The following is a 12,202-nucleotide window of genomic DNA, read 5'->3' on the forward strand; positions in this document are numbered from 1 at the left end:
TTATTAGCATATAACTAATGAAGTATTAACTTTAAAAGGCTAAAATATAGTTTAATATAATTTTCTAAAAAAACATGTATACAATGTTTTTTAATAACAAGTAGTACCGTTTAGCATGAGCATGAAAAACGAGAATACAAGATCAGACCTTGCAGTTGAAACCAACCTCCGGACTGCGTCTCAATCTCGCTGACATGGCATGCGGAATTGTGGATTCTTTCCTTGGTTTGATGACATGTGGCTCTCCGAGCTGGAACTCCGTGGCTTGCATATTGGTTGCGTACGTACGTGGTTGGAGTTGATCGACGCGGACGGGAAACTGGATGGTGACGTGCTGTGCTGCCGACTGAGCTGGCTAACTAACATTTCTCTCACTGAAATATTATTTTTGTGTGTTTCAACCTATAAAGAAAGAGTAATTTTCATAAAAATATAATTAATTCGTCAAAACAATTATTTTGCTATAATTTTTTATGTGTATTTCACAAAATCACAACAAATAGCAAATGATTTTATCACAAAATGGTACCTTTAGCCCTCTTTGTGTGTATGATGATGTGGACCCCACTAACACCAGCAAACATATTGCAGGTATGATAGGTCGGAATAAACTTATCAAAAACGCAAAGTTGTATCTTTATAATAAAATCATATACTATTGTTTTAGTTTTCTCAAATATCTAAAGAAAATTATAGTGAATTGATAATTTTGATAGAATGGTTATAGTTATTTAAAATTTACTCGCAAAGAAATGACCCAATGGTTACAACTGAAATAACGTGGATAATCACAATTCATCGTAAGAATCCTCAATGATGATGTCTCTGTCACCATAAGGCCATTCACAATATAGTGAGGTGGTGTTCGGCCTCACCTCACTAGCTTGGGATTCCTAGTCACGTCGGTGTGGAGCGAGCCCCTGCGAAGAACGGGGAGCTTCATTTGATCACCCGTACCTCATCGGAACCTGTCAAGACGAAGCCCCGTGACACGTGAGGAGATGGGCGAAATCGCGTTGGCGAGACCGTGCCCCAAAACGTGAAGCCACGGCCATCCCCTCACCCCCACCGTCGTCGAGCTGCAACCACCTTCGTTGAGGCCGCCCCGCCATCGTCGAGGCTGCCCCTGCCGTGAAGGGGGGCGTTGGACAGCTGTCATCGTGCCACCGCCACCTTCCAAGGCCAGATTTGGCGACTCTTATCCCGGATCTGGCGAGGAGGGGCATGGAGTGTCCGTCGTCGAGTCGTCTCCAGCTCAGTCAAGCTGCGGAGATGGCGAGGGGGAGCGGTAGAGCTAGGGAGGAAGAGAGGCGTCGCCAGTGGGAGAGGGAGAGTAGCGTCGCTTCTGGAGAAGGGGAGCGGGGGAGAGGGGGAGGAGCTGTGTCGGTAATGTGGCAAAGGGGAGCGGCACCGTGGGAACCGAGAAGAAAACGAGGCGGTAAATGGCGTCGGTGGTGGAGTCTACGCAACGAAGATAAAGATGGGGAATTCTTGTCTTCAGATTTTTATGGATCCAGTTTAAGGCCAAAATGCACTGTGGGTCTTGTGTCTTTTGAAGTTCTTGAGGTCTACTTGGCAGCCCGGGCCAAACGAAATGAAGGACATAATAATGAAGGACGCATTGCTATTGCCCTAAGTGCATGGTGAGAGCACGACGACAATCAATTAGAGGGTGACATCATTGAAGCAAGAGGCAGGAAGGAAAGAGGTGCCCCTGCTTGCCAAATTTCTGTGGATTTTGTAGCCTACTCAAAAGAATAGTAACATTTTTTTCATAGCATACTCAAATAGTAACATTTTTGAGTAATCTGTCGATTTCTAAAACCGACTTACAGAAATATAACATTTTTTTCACATGCTGTTTTAATTGCTACAGTACGTGTAAGAGCACTATAATTTGTATAGTCCCCAACTATATTTGCAATAATGTTGCTCTTACCTGTCAATGTCATAGTTACCAAATGGCTGCACCTTAGGTTACTGAACAACGTATTTTTTTTTTACAAAACATCTTTTTTACTGTCTGATTAAGGGAGCAATCAGACTTAGCAATCAAACAAATATAAGAGTCTGCCCGGTCATGCAAAGATCGTCAGTATCTCAGGCTACCACCTTTATGTTTTCTGTAGCTGAAAAAAGATGTGATTTTTTTATGATAAATCCGGCAGTTCCAGCAAACAGTGGACTTATTCTAGGTGTACCTTTTTCCTGACGCAACGTGTTAATTAGCTATTTATACATAAACCTTTTTGTGATGGATCTGTGAGAACGAAAGCGATGCAAAGCAAGTAAGCAACCTTACCTGCAACCTTGGTGTTCAGCTGATTGCAGTAGCCTCTCGAAAAAAAGAACTACAGTTTTTCATTTTTGCAGTTATATGATGCAAATTAAAAATTCATATGACTAGATAATGACACATCACAAGAAGATTCGCTAAATATCTCAAGTGTGAGACAATTAAAAGTGGTCATGCATGCCTAATTAAATTTGGACCAGTCCAATGCATGGCTATAGCGATGTAGAATGTTTCAGTCTGAAAAAAAATGGGTGTAAGTACGTAACTATCATTATACCGAGTCTTCTTGAGTGAGCTATCTAACTGTGACACTAATAAGTGGACAAACCATAAAAAAGAGAAATGAGTAAGCACCAAGATATAGCTGAAGTGCTGAACAATTCCAGGGTAAGCAACACATCTACCAACAACAACAAATGGCCCCAGATAAGTGAGCCCAATTCAATGCTTTCGTTTATACTCTTTCAAAATGCACTTATACAATAATTGATGTTAGAAAGGACAATTCTAACATCAATATTTCTAGATAAACGAGCGATGTGGTGTATCATTGTTGCAAGGATTAGCAAGGTCTTCAACTTTTTTCCCCTTAAGAGCAGGTATAATAGCATACTATAAGCTAGCTATAAACATATTTTTAAAAGATAAAAGAAGAGACAGAAGAGCAGTGGGCTACAGATCTGTGCCTAGCTGTAGCACGGACTCCAAAACGTAATGTGTATATGACAGGTGGGACCAGGTATTAATAGTATAGTAAGCAACTATTGTATGAATTAGCTATTACATTGGTTATATATGATTTGGAGCTAGTAGTTGGCTATACTATTAAACTTGCTAAGTTTAATAGTATAACTAACCGTTGGCTCCAAAACAACGACTATAGCTAATATAATAGCCCATTCATACAATAGTTAACTATAAAAATATACTATACCATTAATATCCGGTCCCACCTCTCATACACACATGTTTTGGAGTCCGTGTTGCAGCCGACTATAAATCTGTAGCCCGCTTTCTTCTCTCTCCTCTCTGTTCTTCTTGATATGTGGTTATAGCTGGCTTATAGCTTGCTATTATAACTGCTCTTAGTCTACTACTCCCTCCGTTTTATATTATAAGTCATTTGACTTTTTTTCTATTAAGTTTGACTAAGTTTGTAGAAAAAATTAGTAACATCTAAAATATTAAATTAGTTTCATTAAATCTAATATTGAATATATTTTGATAATTTATTTGTTTTGTGTTGAAATTACTACTATATTTTTCTAGCTATAAACTTGGTCAAACTAAGTTTGACCATGAGGTTGTTCAGATTGTAACCAAAATAAACATTACCAAGTTGGCAATATTACCAAAATTTTGACATGATTTCTTATGTATTTACCAAAGTTTGACAATAAACTAAATGTAGATATTTTTTTACAACTTTGTCAAAAATAGTATGATTGAAAATAGCATCAATCTAAACAACTTCTAGGAAAAAAGTCAAACAATTTATAATATGAAACAGATAGAGTACTGTATTTTTCTATAAATTTAATCAAACTTAAAAAAATTTGAGGAAAAAAATCAAACGACTTATAATATAAAACGAAGGGAGCAACTCTTTTTCTTTTTCTCCTCAATTGTTAAGCTTAGGGTCTAAGTACCCCTGATTATAACTTTTGGGTTGTATATATCCACTTGTGGATATAGATGCCGGATCTCTACCTATTATTAAAAAGTTATTGTACAGAAAATAGCAAATTAAAGAGAATTGCCAATTAGCAGAGAAAAAGAACATAAATAAATTAATTTTAAGTATATCCTAATCAACAAAGGCACCATTAGTAATACACAAGCTAGTTCATTCACACGCTTGCATGTATGCCATGAATCATGAATGAATATATACATTACGATAGATTTGAAGAGTTCAGTGATCTGATGACAATATAGGCTTACCGCAAATAATTACAAAGGGCAAAAAAAAAATTTATGGACCATATCAATACCAATCAAGAAGCAACATAACAAGAACAGGCTAAGAAAAGACTGTGTCCACCTAAATCCATGTTTCTTGTTTCTACCTGAGGCAAAATAATCAAAACTGTAGCGTCTATGCTTTTGCAAACCATCGCAATTGGAGTGACTGCATCAAAACTACTAATCCGGCAAACTACAAGATAAGAAACGTTACAGTAATAAGCACATGAATCAGAGAACTGGTCTATATGCATGATGTGGCAGTCTAACTATAGCTTTCACTGTCCTTATCTATAAGATAATTATGGTAAATTAACCAACACTTCAGACAGTCAGGTGAATACAAAACCAAAAATCAGAGGACTGCTTCATGCATGCTCTCATAAGTCTCTGGATATAGTTATAATTTACATGCCGGCTTCAGAAGATTATTGATGGACGAGGTGAACTCATCCATGAAGATACAGTCATAGAGATTGACATGCACGCAGAAGATTAAGACCTATAAATTTGTAATTAACATTTGGCGATGTTACTGATGTGCATATCTGCTGCAATTCTTGGCCAGTTTAATTCATCTCCTGAATTGGCACTCGATGGTGTGCGCCGTGCCATGACGAATTCCTCTGGAATTCAACTTGGTAATCTACTAAGATGACTGCCATTTTCAAGTCCTAGAAGTTAATTCCTGTTAAGAAAAGTATATATCTTAATTATTTTTTCATTTTCAGGTTGTGTGCATCCCTAGTTGATGCGTTTGCCGGGTGTAATTTCATTTCAATGAATTGATTCTCATTATCTAAAAAAAAAAGTAAAAGGGAGCACATAGATTGTTCATGTTTCTTCAAAATGACTTACCACAGCATATTTTAAGTCCTTTTGCTGCATTCCTTTCCCATGATTAAACATGCAGAGGTTTTGTAGTTTATCCATCGATGAGTGTCAGGAGTAAATTAATTGGTTATACAACGAAAGTTAAGAACATTGGAAAATATAAAATATGATCTTAAGGCAAAGACAGTAGCATAGACAACTGCTTACAGAGGCCCAGAAAGAAAATGTGGATACAACATTTAACCCTCACTGTTTGTGAAATACACAATTACAATGGAAATTCCTTTGCAAGGGAAATGTTTATCCTTCTCAAGACTTTCACAGAATTTTTTTTTTTTTTTGCAAATAATCACAGAAACAAATTTGAAGTCATGTTTATAGATAAAATTAAAGAAAGGGGCTGACACTTAACAGGCATAAGACAACACAATGGCAAGTTTGCAGAATAAAACGAAAAGAAACAAAGAGCAGTAAAAAGCACTGCTAAATACCATTTGACTAAAGAACAGTAGAAAGGAAAGGATGCGTAATAAATAAGAAACGTGTAGCACCAACCAGTATGAAACTGAAAACAGAAAAATGGTCCGTAAATTGTGGATCAAAGTAGCTTATAGACTGGAAGTAAAATACAATGTTGGAGGTACCTATTTTCACTTGAGGAATATTGGAAGCCTTATCCCATTTAGAGATCCCTTTCCTCTACACTTCCTCCAACTCTGAATTGCAACCCCAACTATCAATTGGAGTCGTACAATTTTCAGGCTTGAGCTCAATCTTCAGTTTGAATCATCTTCAGGCTTTAGCCCAGAACATAAATGACCATCCAATTTTACATGTTCTACAAGTCACTTTCTTGTCGAGAAAAGTATAATCTATTGCACTCTTTCTGATATACTGGTTTATGCTTCTTATGCATGAAGAAAAAAGCTTGGCTAGCCAAGAAAAGGATTAAACATAGAATTGCAATCTTCAATCAGTAAAGAATCTTTCATGTGAAGCCTAGAACAGCTTAACTCAAAGAAAATACTTTTCATTCCCCAGAAGGATTATCATTTTGATTCTTGGGGAGAATTGATTGTCCAAGTTCAATTAACTGTCAACTCAAGAAAAATATTTGGCAACGAAAATTTTCGGTCAACAAATTTTGTTCTAAAGTTACTAACAAAAAATAGTTACTCGAAGCCACCAATCCTGATACAGGGCTGTACATAGTACAGCACACAAGTATCCATAACAAGGTGAACTATGGACCTAACACTCCAGAAAAAGTATCAGAGCACTGACCACCTGGATTACTTTCTCCTTCATCTCGGTCTTGGACTATCGGACGCGGCTAGGTATAATCCAGGCTTTGGTTGCTGCCCAGACTGCTGTGCCGAACGGCAGATTAGCAGAAATCTAGCGATGCACAACCATGACAAAATACTACAGCTGCATATCCAATTACACAGATCGTACCATACTTTATCTACAACTTTTTCCATGACGATTTTTTCATGTCACGTTTCTGAAATGCTTTGTCAATCGACTTATCCAAAATGCCCAAAACATCGGCATAGGGCATAGATTGCCCCAACTTGGTGTTTGCTTGGTGAAGACTAAGTTGAAGGCGCTCGTTCTTTTCTTTCTCCTCCACGAGCATGGTGTTAAGGCGCTCGTTCTTGTCCTTCTCCTCCTCGAGCATTGTCTTATGGTGCTCGTTCTTGTCTTTCTCCTCCACAAGCATAGTCTTAAGGTCCCCGATTTTGTTCGCCTCCTCCACAAGCGTGGCTCTAAGGTGCTCCACTTCACTCGTCTGTGTCAGGATCACCTCTACCGCCTGTTGAGCCATCTCTGTTAACTTCGACCAGTCAAATGGCGTGGTCGGGGCCCCTCCTGCGGAGTCACGAATGGCTGTTGTCATTTCTGGCCAAGGAGTGTCAACGGCAGGTCCAGATGTTGGAGTCAGCAGTGGCATGGCATCAGTCAATGTAAAGGATGGGCAGGGACCAGAGCTGCTGCGCATGGTCTTAAGGCACTCATTTTTGTCTTTCTCACCCACGAGCATGCCTTTAAGTGGCTCATCCTCGTCTTCCTCCTCTGCAAGGTTGATCTTAAGGCGCTCGTTCTCGTCTTTCTCATCAGCGAGCATGGTCTTAAGGCGCTCACACTTGTCTCTCTCCTCTGTGAGCATGGTCTTAAGGTGCCCAATTTTGTCCTCCTCCTCCACAAGTGTGGCCTTAAGGTGCTCGTTCTTGTCTTTCTCCTCTGCAAGGTTGGCCTAAGGCACTTGTTCTTGTCTTCCTCATCCGCGAGCATGGTCTTAAGGCGCTCATATTTGTCTTTCTCCTCCGCAAGCATGGTCTTAAGGAGCCCGTTCTTATCTTTCTCCTCCGCAAGGTTGGTCTTAAGGCACTCATTGTTGTCTTTCTCGTCCACGAGCATGATCTTAAGGCACTCATTCTTGTTTTTCTCCTCTGTGAGGTTGGTCTTAAGGCGCTCGACTTCACTGCTCCAAGTGTGGATCCCCTCTGCTGCCTGCTGCGCCATCTCTGCCAACTTTGACCAGTCAAATGACGAGCTCAAGGCCCCTCCCGCGGACTCATGAACAACTACTGTTGTTTCTGGCCGAGGAGGATTAGTGGGAGGTCCCGATGATGGAGTCAGCAGCGGCATGGCATTACTATCGGCTGGACAAGGACCAAACCTGCTGCACATTATACTATATGAGAAATCAAAGGATACTGGAGAGGAAATTCGACAGTAAAGTAGGACTTACCGCACAGGAGCCTGCTTGTTGCTTTTGTTTTCGATCCAATCACTACCGAGATAAAGAAATGAGAGACTATCAGCAGAGTCCTCGGCGACACTGCTCTTTTTCTTGCCAAATGTACAATCTGGTAACTTAGCCTGATGATTTGGCCCAATTGGGACATCTCCTCACGCCCTCTCCTTGAACAGGTCCAGTGTCACCACTCTCATTAGCTGGTGAATGAAAGCTTCCATCAGAATCCTCTGCGTGGTGAGCATAATTATCTTATAAAACTTACATCAGCATTACCGTATACTAACATTGAATCAATTAACAATTACTGTCGTCTGCATACCAATCAATTTCTATAATACTAACATCGAATCAATCAACAATTGCTGTCTTCTGAATACCAATCAATTTCGATAGAGCTTAAGGGATAAAAGAAGGTACTAGAATCAAATCAATCAACAATTTGCTGCTACTATCTTGTACTCCTATATACCAAAACAATTTCCACAGAAATATAACATCATATATGTTAATTAATATACATGTGGAGATCAAATCAATGTGGAAGAAATGAAAGCTGAGTAGTAACTAACACGAGCTCGTTCTTACTTGGGTCATCCTGCTTCCTCCGCTTGCGCGCTGCTCCTCCCTCCGGCTCCTCCGCCATGGCGCTGGGCCTGCCCCTCTTGCCGCTGTGACCCACTGAACCTCCCTTCGTCCTGCCCCCTCTGCCTCTCGCCATCGATACCGATGATGGATATGAATCGGGCCCTGCTCCTCCGGTCTGGAAGATCACCACCAGCATTTTGACGCCAAACAACTCCGGATTAGGACCACAAGCGAAGCTTGCAGGGAATGAATCAATGAAACAAAGTTAATGGAACAAAGTTTATACTCTACTAGGGTTTATGGGTTGAGATTTATCCGGCTCTATCACAAGAGAAATCAAGAATCCAGTGAGGGGGGAGAGATCGATGAGACTTACCTGCTTCCGAGATCCTGCGCAGATAAGGGGAGGATTGGAGGAAGGGGAGAGGACCAGTGGAGGAGGAATCGATCTTCTTGAGGGATGGGGAAAAACAGAGCGTGAGTGCGTGACTCTTCTGCCGTACGGGGTAGGCCTGTAGCTTCTTTTTTTTTTTTTTTTTTTGCGGGAAGGCCTGTAGCTTCTTGTACCAACTGTGCTAGATTTTGGGGACATTTGTTTAGAGGGGCATTTAACTGCAGGGGCTGCCTAGTGCCTACTCCACTTTTAGCAGAAAAACACCCCTCATATCTCTAATCCTAACACTTGCCGCCTTCATATTTTGATTCTTGGGGAGGATTGATTGTCCTCTGATTAAGGCTCCATCCGTCCCGGAAAGAGTCGATTCATAATTCCCAATACAAGTTAAGGACTAAAGTGGAAATACCAAAATACCCTCACTATTAATAAGTACTCCAGTACATATAGGAGGCATCTGTCTCATAAAAAAGGGACAAAATTAAGTTGGATTTTTATACTACATAAAGAAGAGACATTTCTCCAATTTGAAAAGAAAAAAAAAGAAGAAATGCTCTGGATTCACAAGCAAGAACATAGAAGAACCAAGAACAACGAAGAAAATAAATCTGCATCAGATCCGCCAACAGCACCGCATCCATCTATCGCCTCCGCCTTGTGCATCATATCCACCGCCTTACACACCTCCGAAGCCGCTGTCGCATCCGAGTCACCTCCACCCGCCGTCGCGGTCGCCGCCGCCTCCTGGATCAGAACTGCAAGACAACATGCTTCCTCCCCTTGGCTCGCGTCTCTTGAATCAAAGCCATATACCGCTCCGCCACTGCCATGAACGCCGCTGGAGAGCCGAACCCTTCTACCAGATCCGCCTCCCGCATCAGATCTATTTGCTCGTAACCCTCCGCCGCCGCATCCGCGTGGCCGCAACTAGGTGGACACGGAGAAGCAGGAGAGGCGGGAGAAGCGGGAGCAGCATGGAGCAGGGAGGAAGGTGCGGGGAGGAGCGGGAGAGATGGACGGAGTGAGGAGGGGAACTGGATGCGGGATTTTGGAGGAGTGCGAACTCGCAAGAGAACGAGATGCCAGGGCCCGGGGAGGGGATAAGGCTCGAGTGATGTGAATGTGAGGAGAGGAGAGAGAGGTCATGGGCCCATCGATGTACACCAAGACGACGTTTTTGGTTTTCTGCGCAGGAGTCTATATTTTGTGGGACAAACTCCCCCCTCTAAAATTCGACTTTTTGTGGGATGTTTTTGGTTTTCTGCAAGAGTCGATTTTTTTGGGACAAACTCTTCCCTCCAGAATTCGACTTTTTGTGGCACAGAGGGAGTACATGGTCCTCTCAGGCAGAACGTATGTTTGATGTGGTGCAAGCATGTAAGTTGGTGTAAATTTTGACCACGCAGAAGAATTTTAGTTCTAAAAGTTGTTTACTTTAGTTGCCAAAAATTCAGCACTTCCCTTTTCACATTGATACCCAAGTTTAATTTCCTACAAAAAATCGCTTTGGTTGCTGCCAAGACTGCTGTGCCTGTGCTGAACGGCAACATAGCAGAAATCAAGCGATACACGACCATTTTTTACAATACACTACAGCCAGCTTGCTCAACTGCAAAGTTGCCATACTTCAAATCTACGACTCACACCTTCAGTTCTTCTTTATTCCACCTTCTATAACATTTCCAGAAAAACCGTGTCTTTCTGAGTAATTCTGTCGATCAAGGCTATGCATTCGTCCAACCTGGTATGCACTCTCTGAAGACCAAGTGGAAGGTGTTCGTTCTTTGGAAAACTGAGTTGAAGGCGATCATTCTTGTCTTTCTTCTCCGCGAGCATGGTCTTTAGGAGCTCATTCTTATCTTTTTCCTCCCCGTGAAGTCTGAGCTGAAGACGCTCGTTCTTGTCTTTCTCCTCCGCGAGCATGCTCTTAAGGTGCTCGTTCTTGACTTTCTCCTCTGAGAGCATGGTCTTAAGACGCTCGTTCTTGTCCTTTTCCTCCTCGAGTATGATCTTATGGTGTTTGTTCTTGTCTTTCTCCTCCACGAGCATGGTCTTAAGGCGCTTGTTATTGTCTTTCTCCTCCTCGAGCATGTTCTTATGGTGCTCGGCCTTGTCTTTCTCCTTCGCGAGCATGGTCTTATAGTGCTCATTCTTGTCTTTCTCCTCCCCGAGCATGGTCTTAAGATGCTCATTCCTGTCTTTCTCTTCCACGAATATGGTTTTAAGAAGCTTGACTTCGCTGCTCCAAGTCTGGATCACCTCCACCGCCCGGTACCCCATCTCTGTTAACTTCGACCAGTCAAATGACGTGGTCGATGCCTCTCCAGCGGACTCATGAACGACCGCTGTCGTTTCTGGCTGAGGAGCATCAATGGGAGGCCCCAATGTTGGAGTCAACAGCAGTGGCATGGCATCAGTTGGCATACTATCGGTTGGATGAAGAACAGAGCTGCTGCACATTACACTGTATGAGATATCAAAGGATACTAGAAAGGACAGGAAATTGAACAATAATGTTGGACTTACCGCACAGGAGCCTGATTGTTGCTGATGTTTTCAGTCCTATCACTACCGAGATAAAGACATGAGAGACTATCAGCAGAGTCCTCAGCAACATTTCCGTCTTTCTTGCCAAATGTACAATCTGGTAACTTAGCCTGATGATTTGGCCCAATAGGGACACGACTCCTCGCACCCTTTCCTTGAACAGGTCCACTCTCATCACTCTCATTAGCTGCTGCTGAATGAAAGCTTCCATCATTATCTTCTGAATTTGTTGAGCATTATCGCATATAACTCGCATCAGCAATATCATATACTACTATGAAATCAATCAACAATCGCTGTCATGTAGAGGAAATTAAGGTTGAGGGAATGCGAGTTAACTAGCTAGTAATTCATTCTTACTTGGATCATCTTGCTTCCGCCGCTTGCGCGTTTGTACCCCCTCCAAATTGGAACCGGGTTTAGGCCTCTGGTTGTGACCCACCACTGACCTGCCTTTCTTACCCCCTTCTACCCATCAATGGCGATGCAGTGAATGGAGACCACTAGCATTTTTACACAAAAATAACTCTGGATTAGGATGAGTCAAGATTATTTGTTTATTTATTTATTTATTTATTACAAAATGAGGAATAAAGCAAGTTAATACTAGGGTTTATCGATTGAGATATATCCAGCTCCACCACTAGAATCCAGCGAGGGGTTGAAGATATGGGACTCACCGGATTCCAAGCTCAGACGCAGATTAGTGTGGGATTGGAGTGAGGGGGAGGGGATGAATCGCGCATGACGCAAGAAGCAGCAGCAATCCAAGAACAGAGGCGAGAGATTACCAGATCAGGCGGAGGCTGCTGCA

The 12,202-nt window shown here is 41.9% G+C and overlaps 2 protein-coding genes across 7 annotated transcripts; both read right to left on the minus strand.

The window, feature by feature from the left end:
• Nucleotides 1-6,109: 6,109 nt before the first annotated feature.
• LOC4351730 (uncharacterized) lies at nucleotides 6,110-8,934 on the minus strand. Of its 6 annotated transcripts, none has more exons than XM_066306611.1 (4): nucleotides 8,824-8,934; nucleotides 8,448-8,622; nucleotides 7,854-8,059; nucleotides 6,110-7,781 (listed from the first exon to the last, which is right to left on the minus strand). In XM_066306611.1, exon 4 carries the CDS (start codon nucleotides 7,266-7,268, stop codon nucleotides 6,564-6,566), a length of 705 nt encoding a protein of 234 aa, XP_066162708.1. In that variant the 5' UTR covers nucleotides 7,269-7,781; nucleotides 7,854-8,059; nucleotides 8,448-8,622; nucleotides 8,824-8,934; the 3' UTR covers nucleotides 6,110-6,563. The 6 variants fall into 6 exon arrangements, with proteins under 6 accessions (XP_066162708.1, XP_066162709.1, XP_015618550.1 ...); XM_066306612.1 differs by having other exon boundaries at nucleotides 6,110-7,784; XM_015763064.3 differs by having other exon boundaries at nucleotides 7,854-8,089.
• Nucleotides 8,935-10,267: 1,333 nt separating this feature from the next.
• LOC4351731 (stress response protein NST1) lies at nucleotides 10,268-11,858 on the minus strand. Its single transcript, XM_066306669.1, has 3 exons — nucleotides 11,749-11,858; nucleotides 11,368-11,605; nucleotides 10,268-11,293 (listed from the first exon to the last, which is right to left on the minus strand). The coding sequence occupies exon 3, from the start codon at nucleotides 11,263-11,265 to the stop codon at nucleotides 10,513-10,515; it is 753 nt and encodes a 250-aa protein (XP_066162766.1). The 5' UTR covers nucleotides 11,266-11,293; nucleotides 11,368-11,605; nucleotides 11,749-11,858; the 3' UTR covers nucleotides 10,268-10,512.
• Between the last annotated feature and the right edge of the window lie 344 nt (nucleotides 11,859-12,202).

This window comes from Oryza sativa, chromosome 12 (assembly GCF_034140825.1).
Source record: "Oryza sativa Japonica Group chromosome 12, ASM3414082v1".
NCBI lineage: Eukaryota > Viridiplantae > Streptophyta > Magnoliopsida > Poales > Poaceae > Oryza > Oryza sativa.

Coding starts and splice junctions, on each gene's coding strand:
- LOC4351730 (XM_066306611.1), bottom strand. CDS start 7,268: ATGCTCACAGAGGAGAGAGACAAGTGTGAGCGCCTTAAGACCATGCTC.
- LOC4351731 (XM_066306669.1), bottom strand. CDS start 11,265: ATGCCAACTGATGCCATGCCACTGCTGTTGACTCCAACATTGGGGCCT.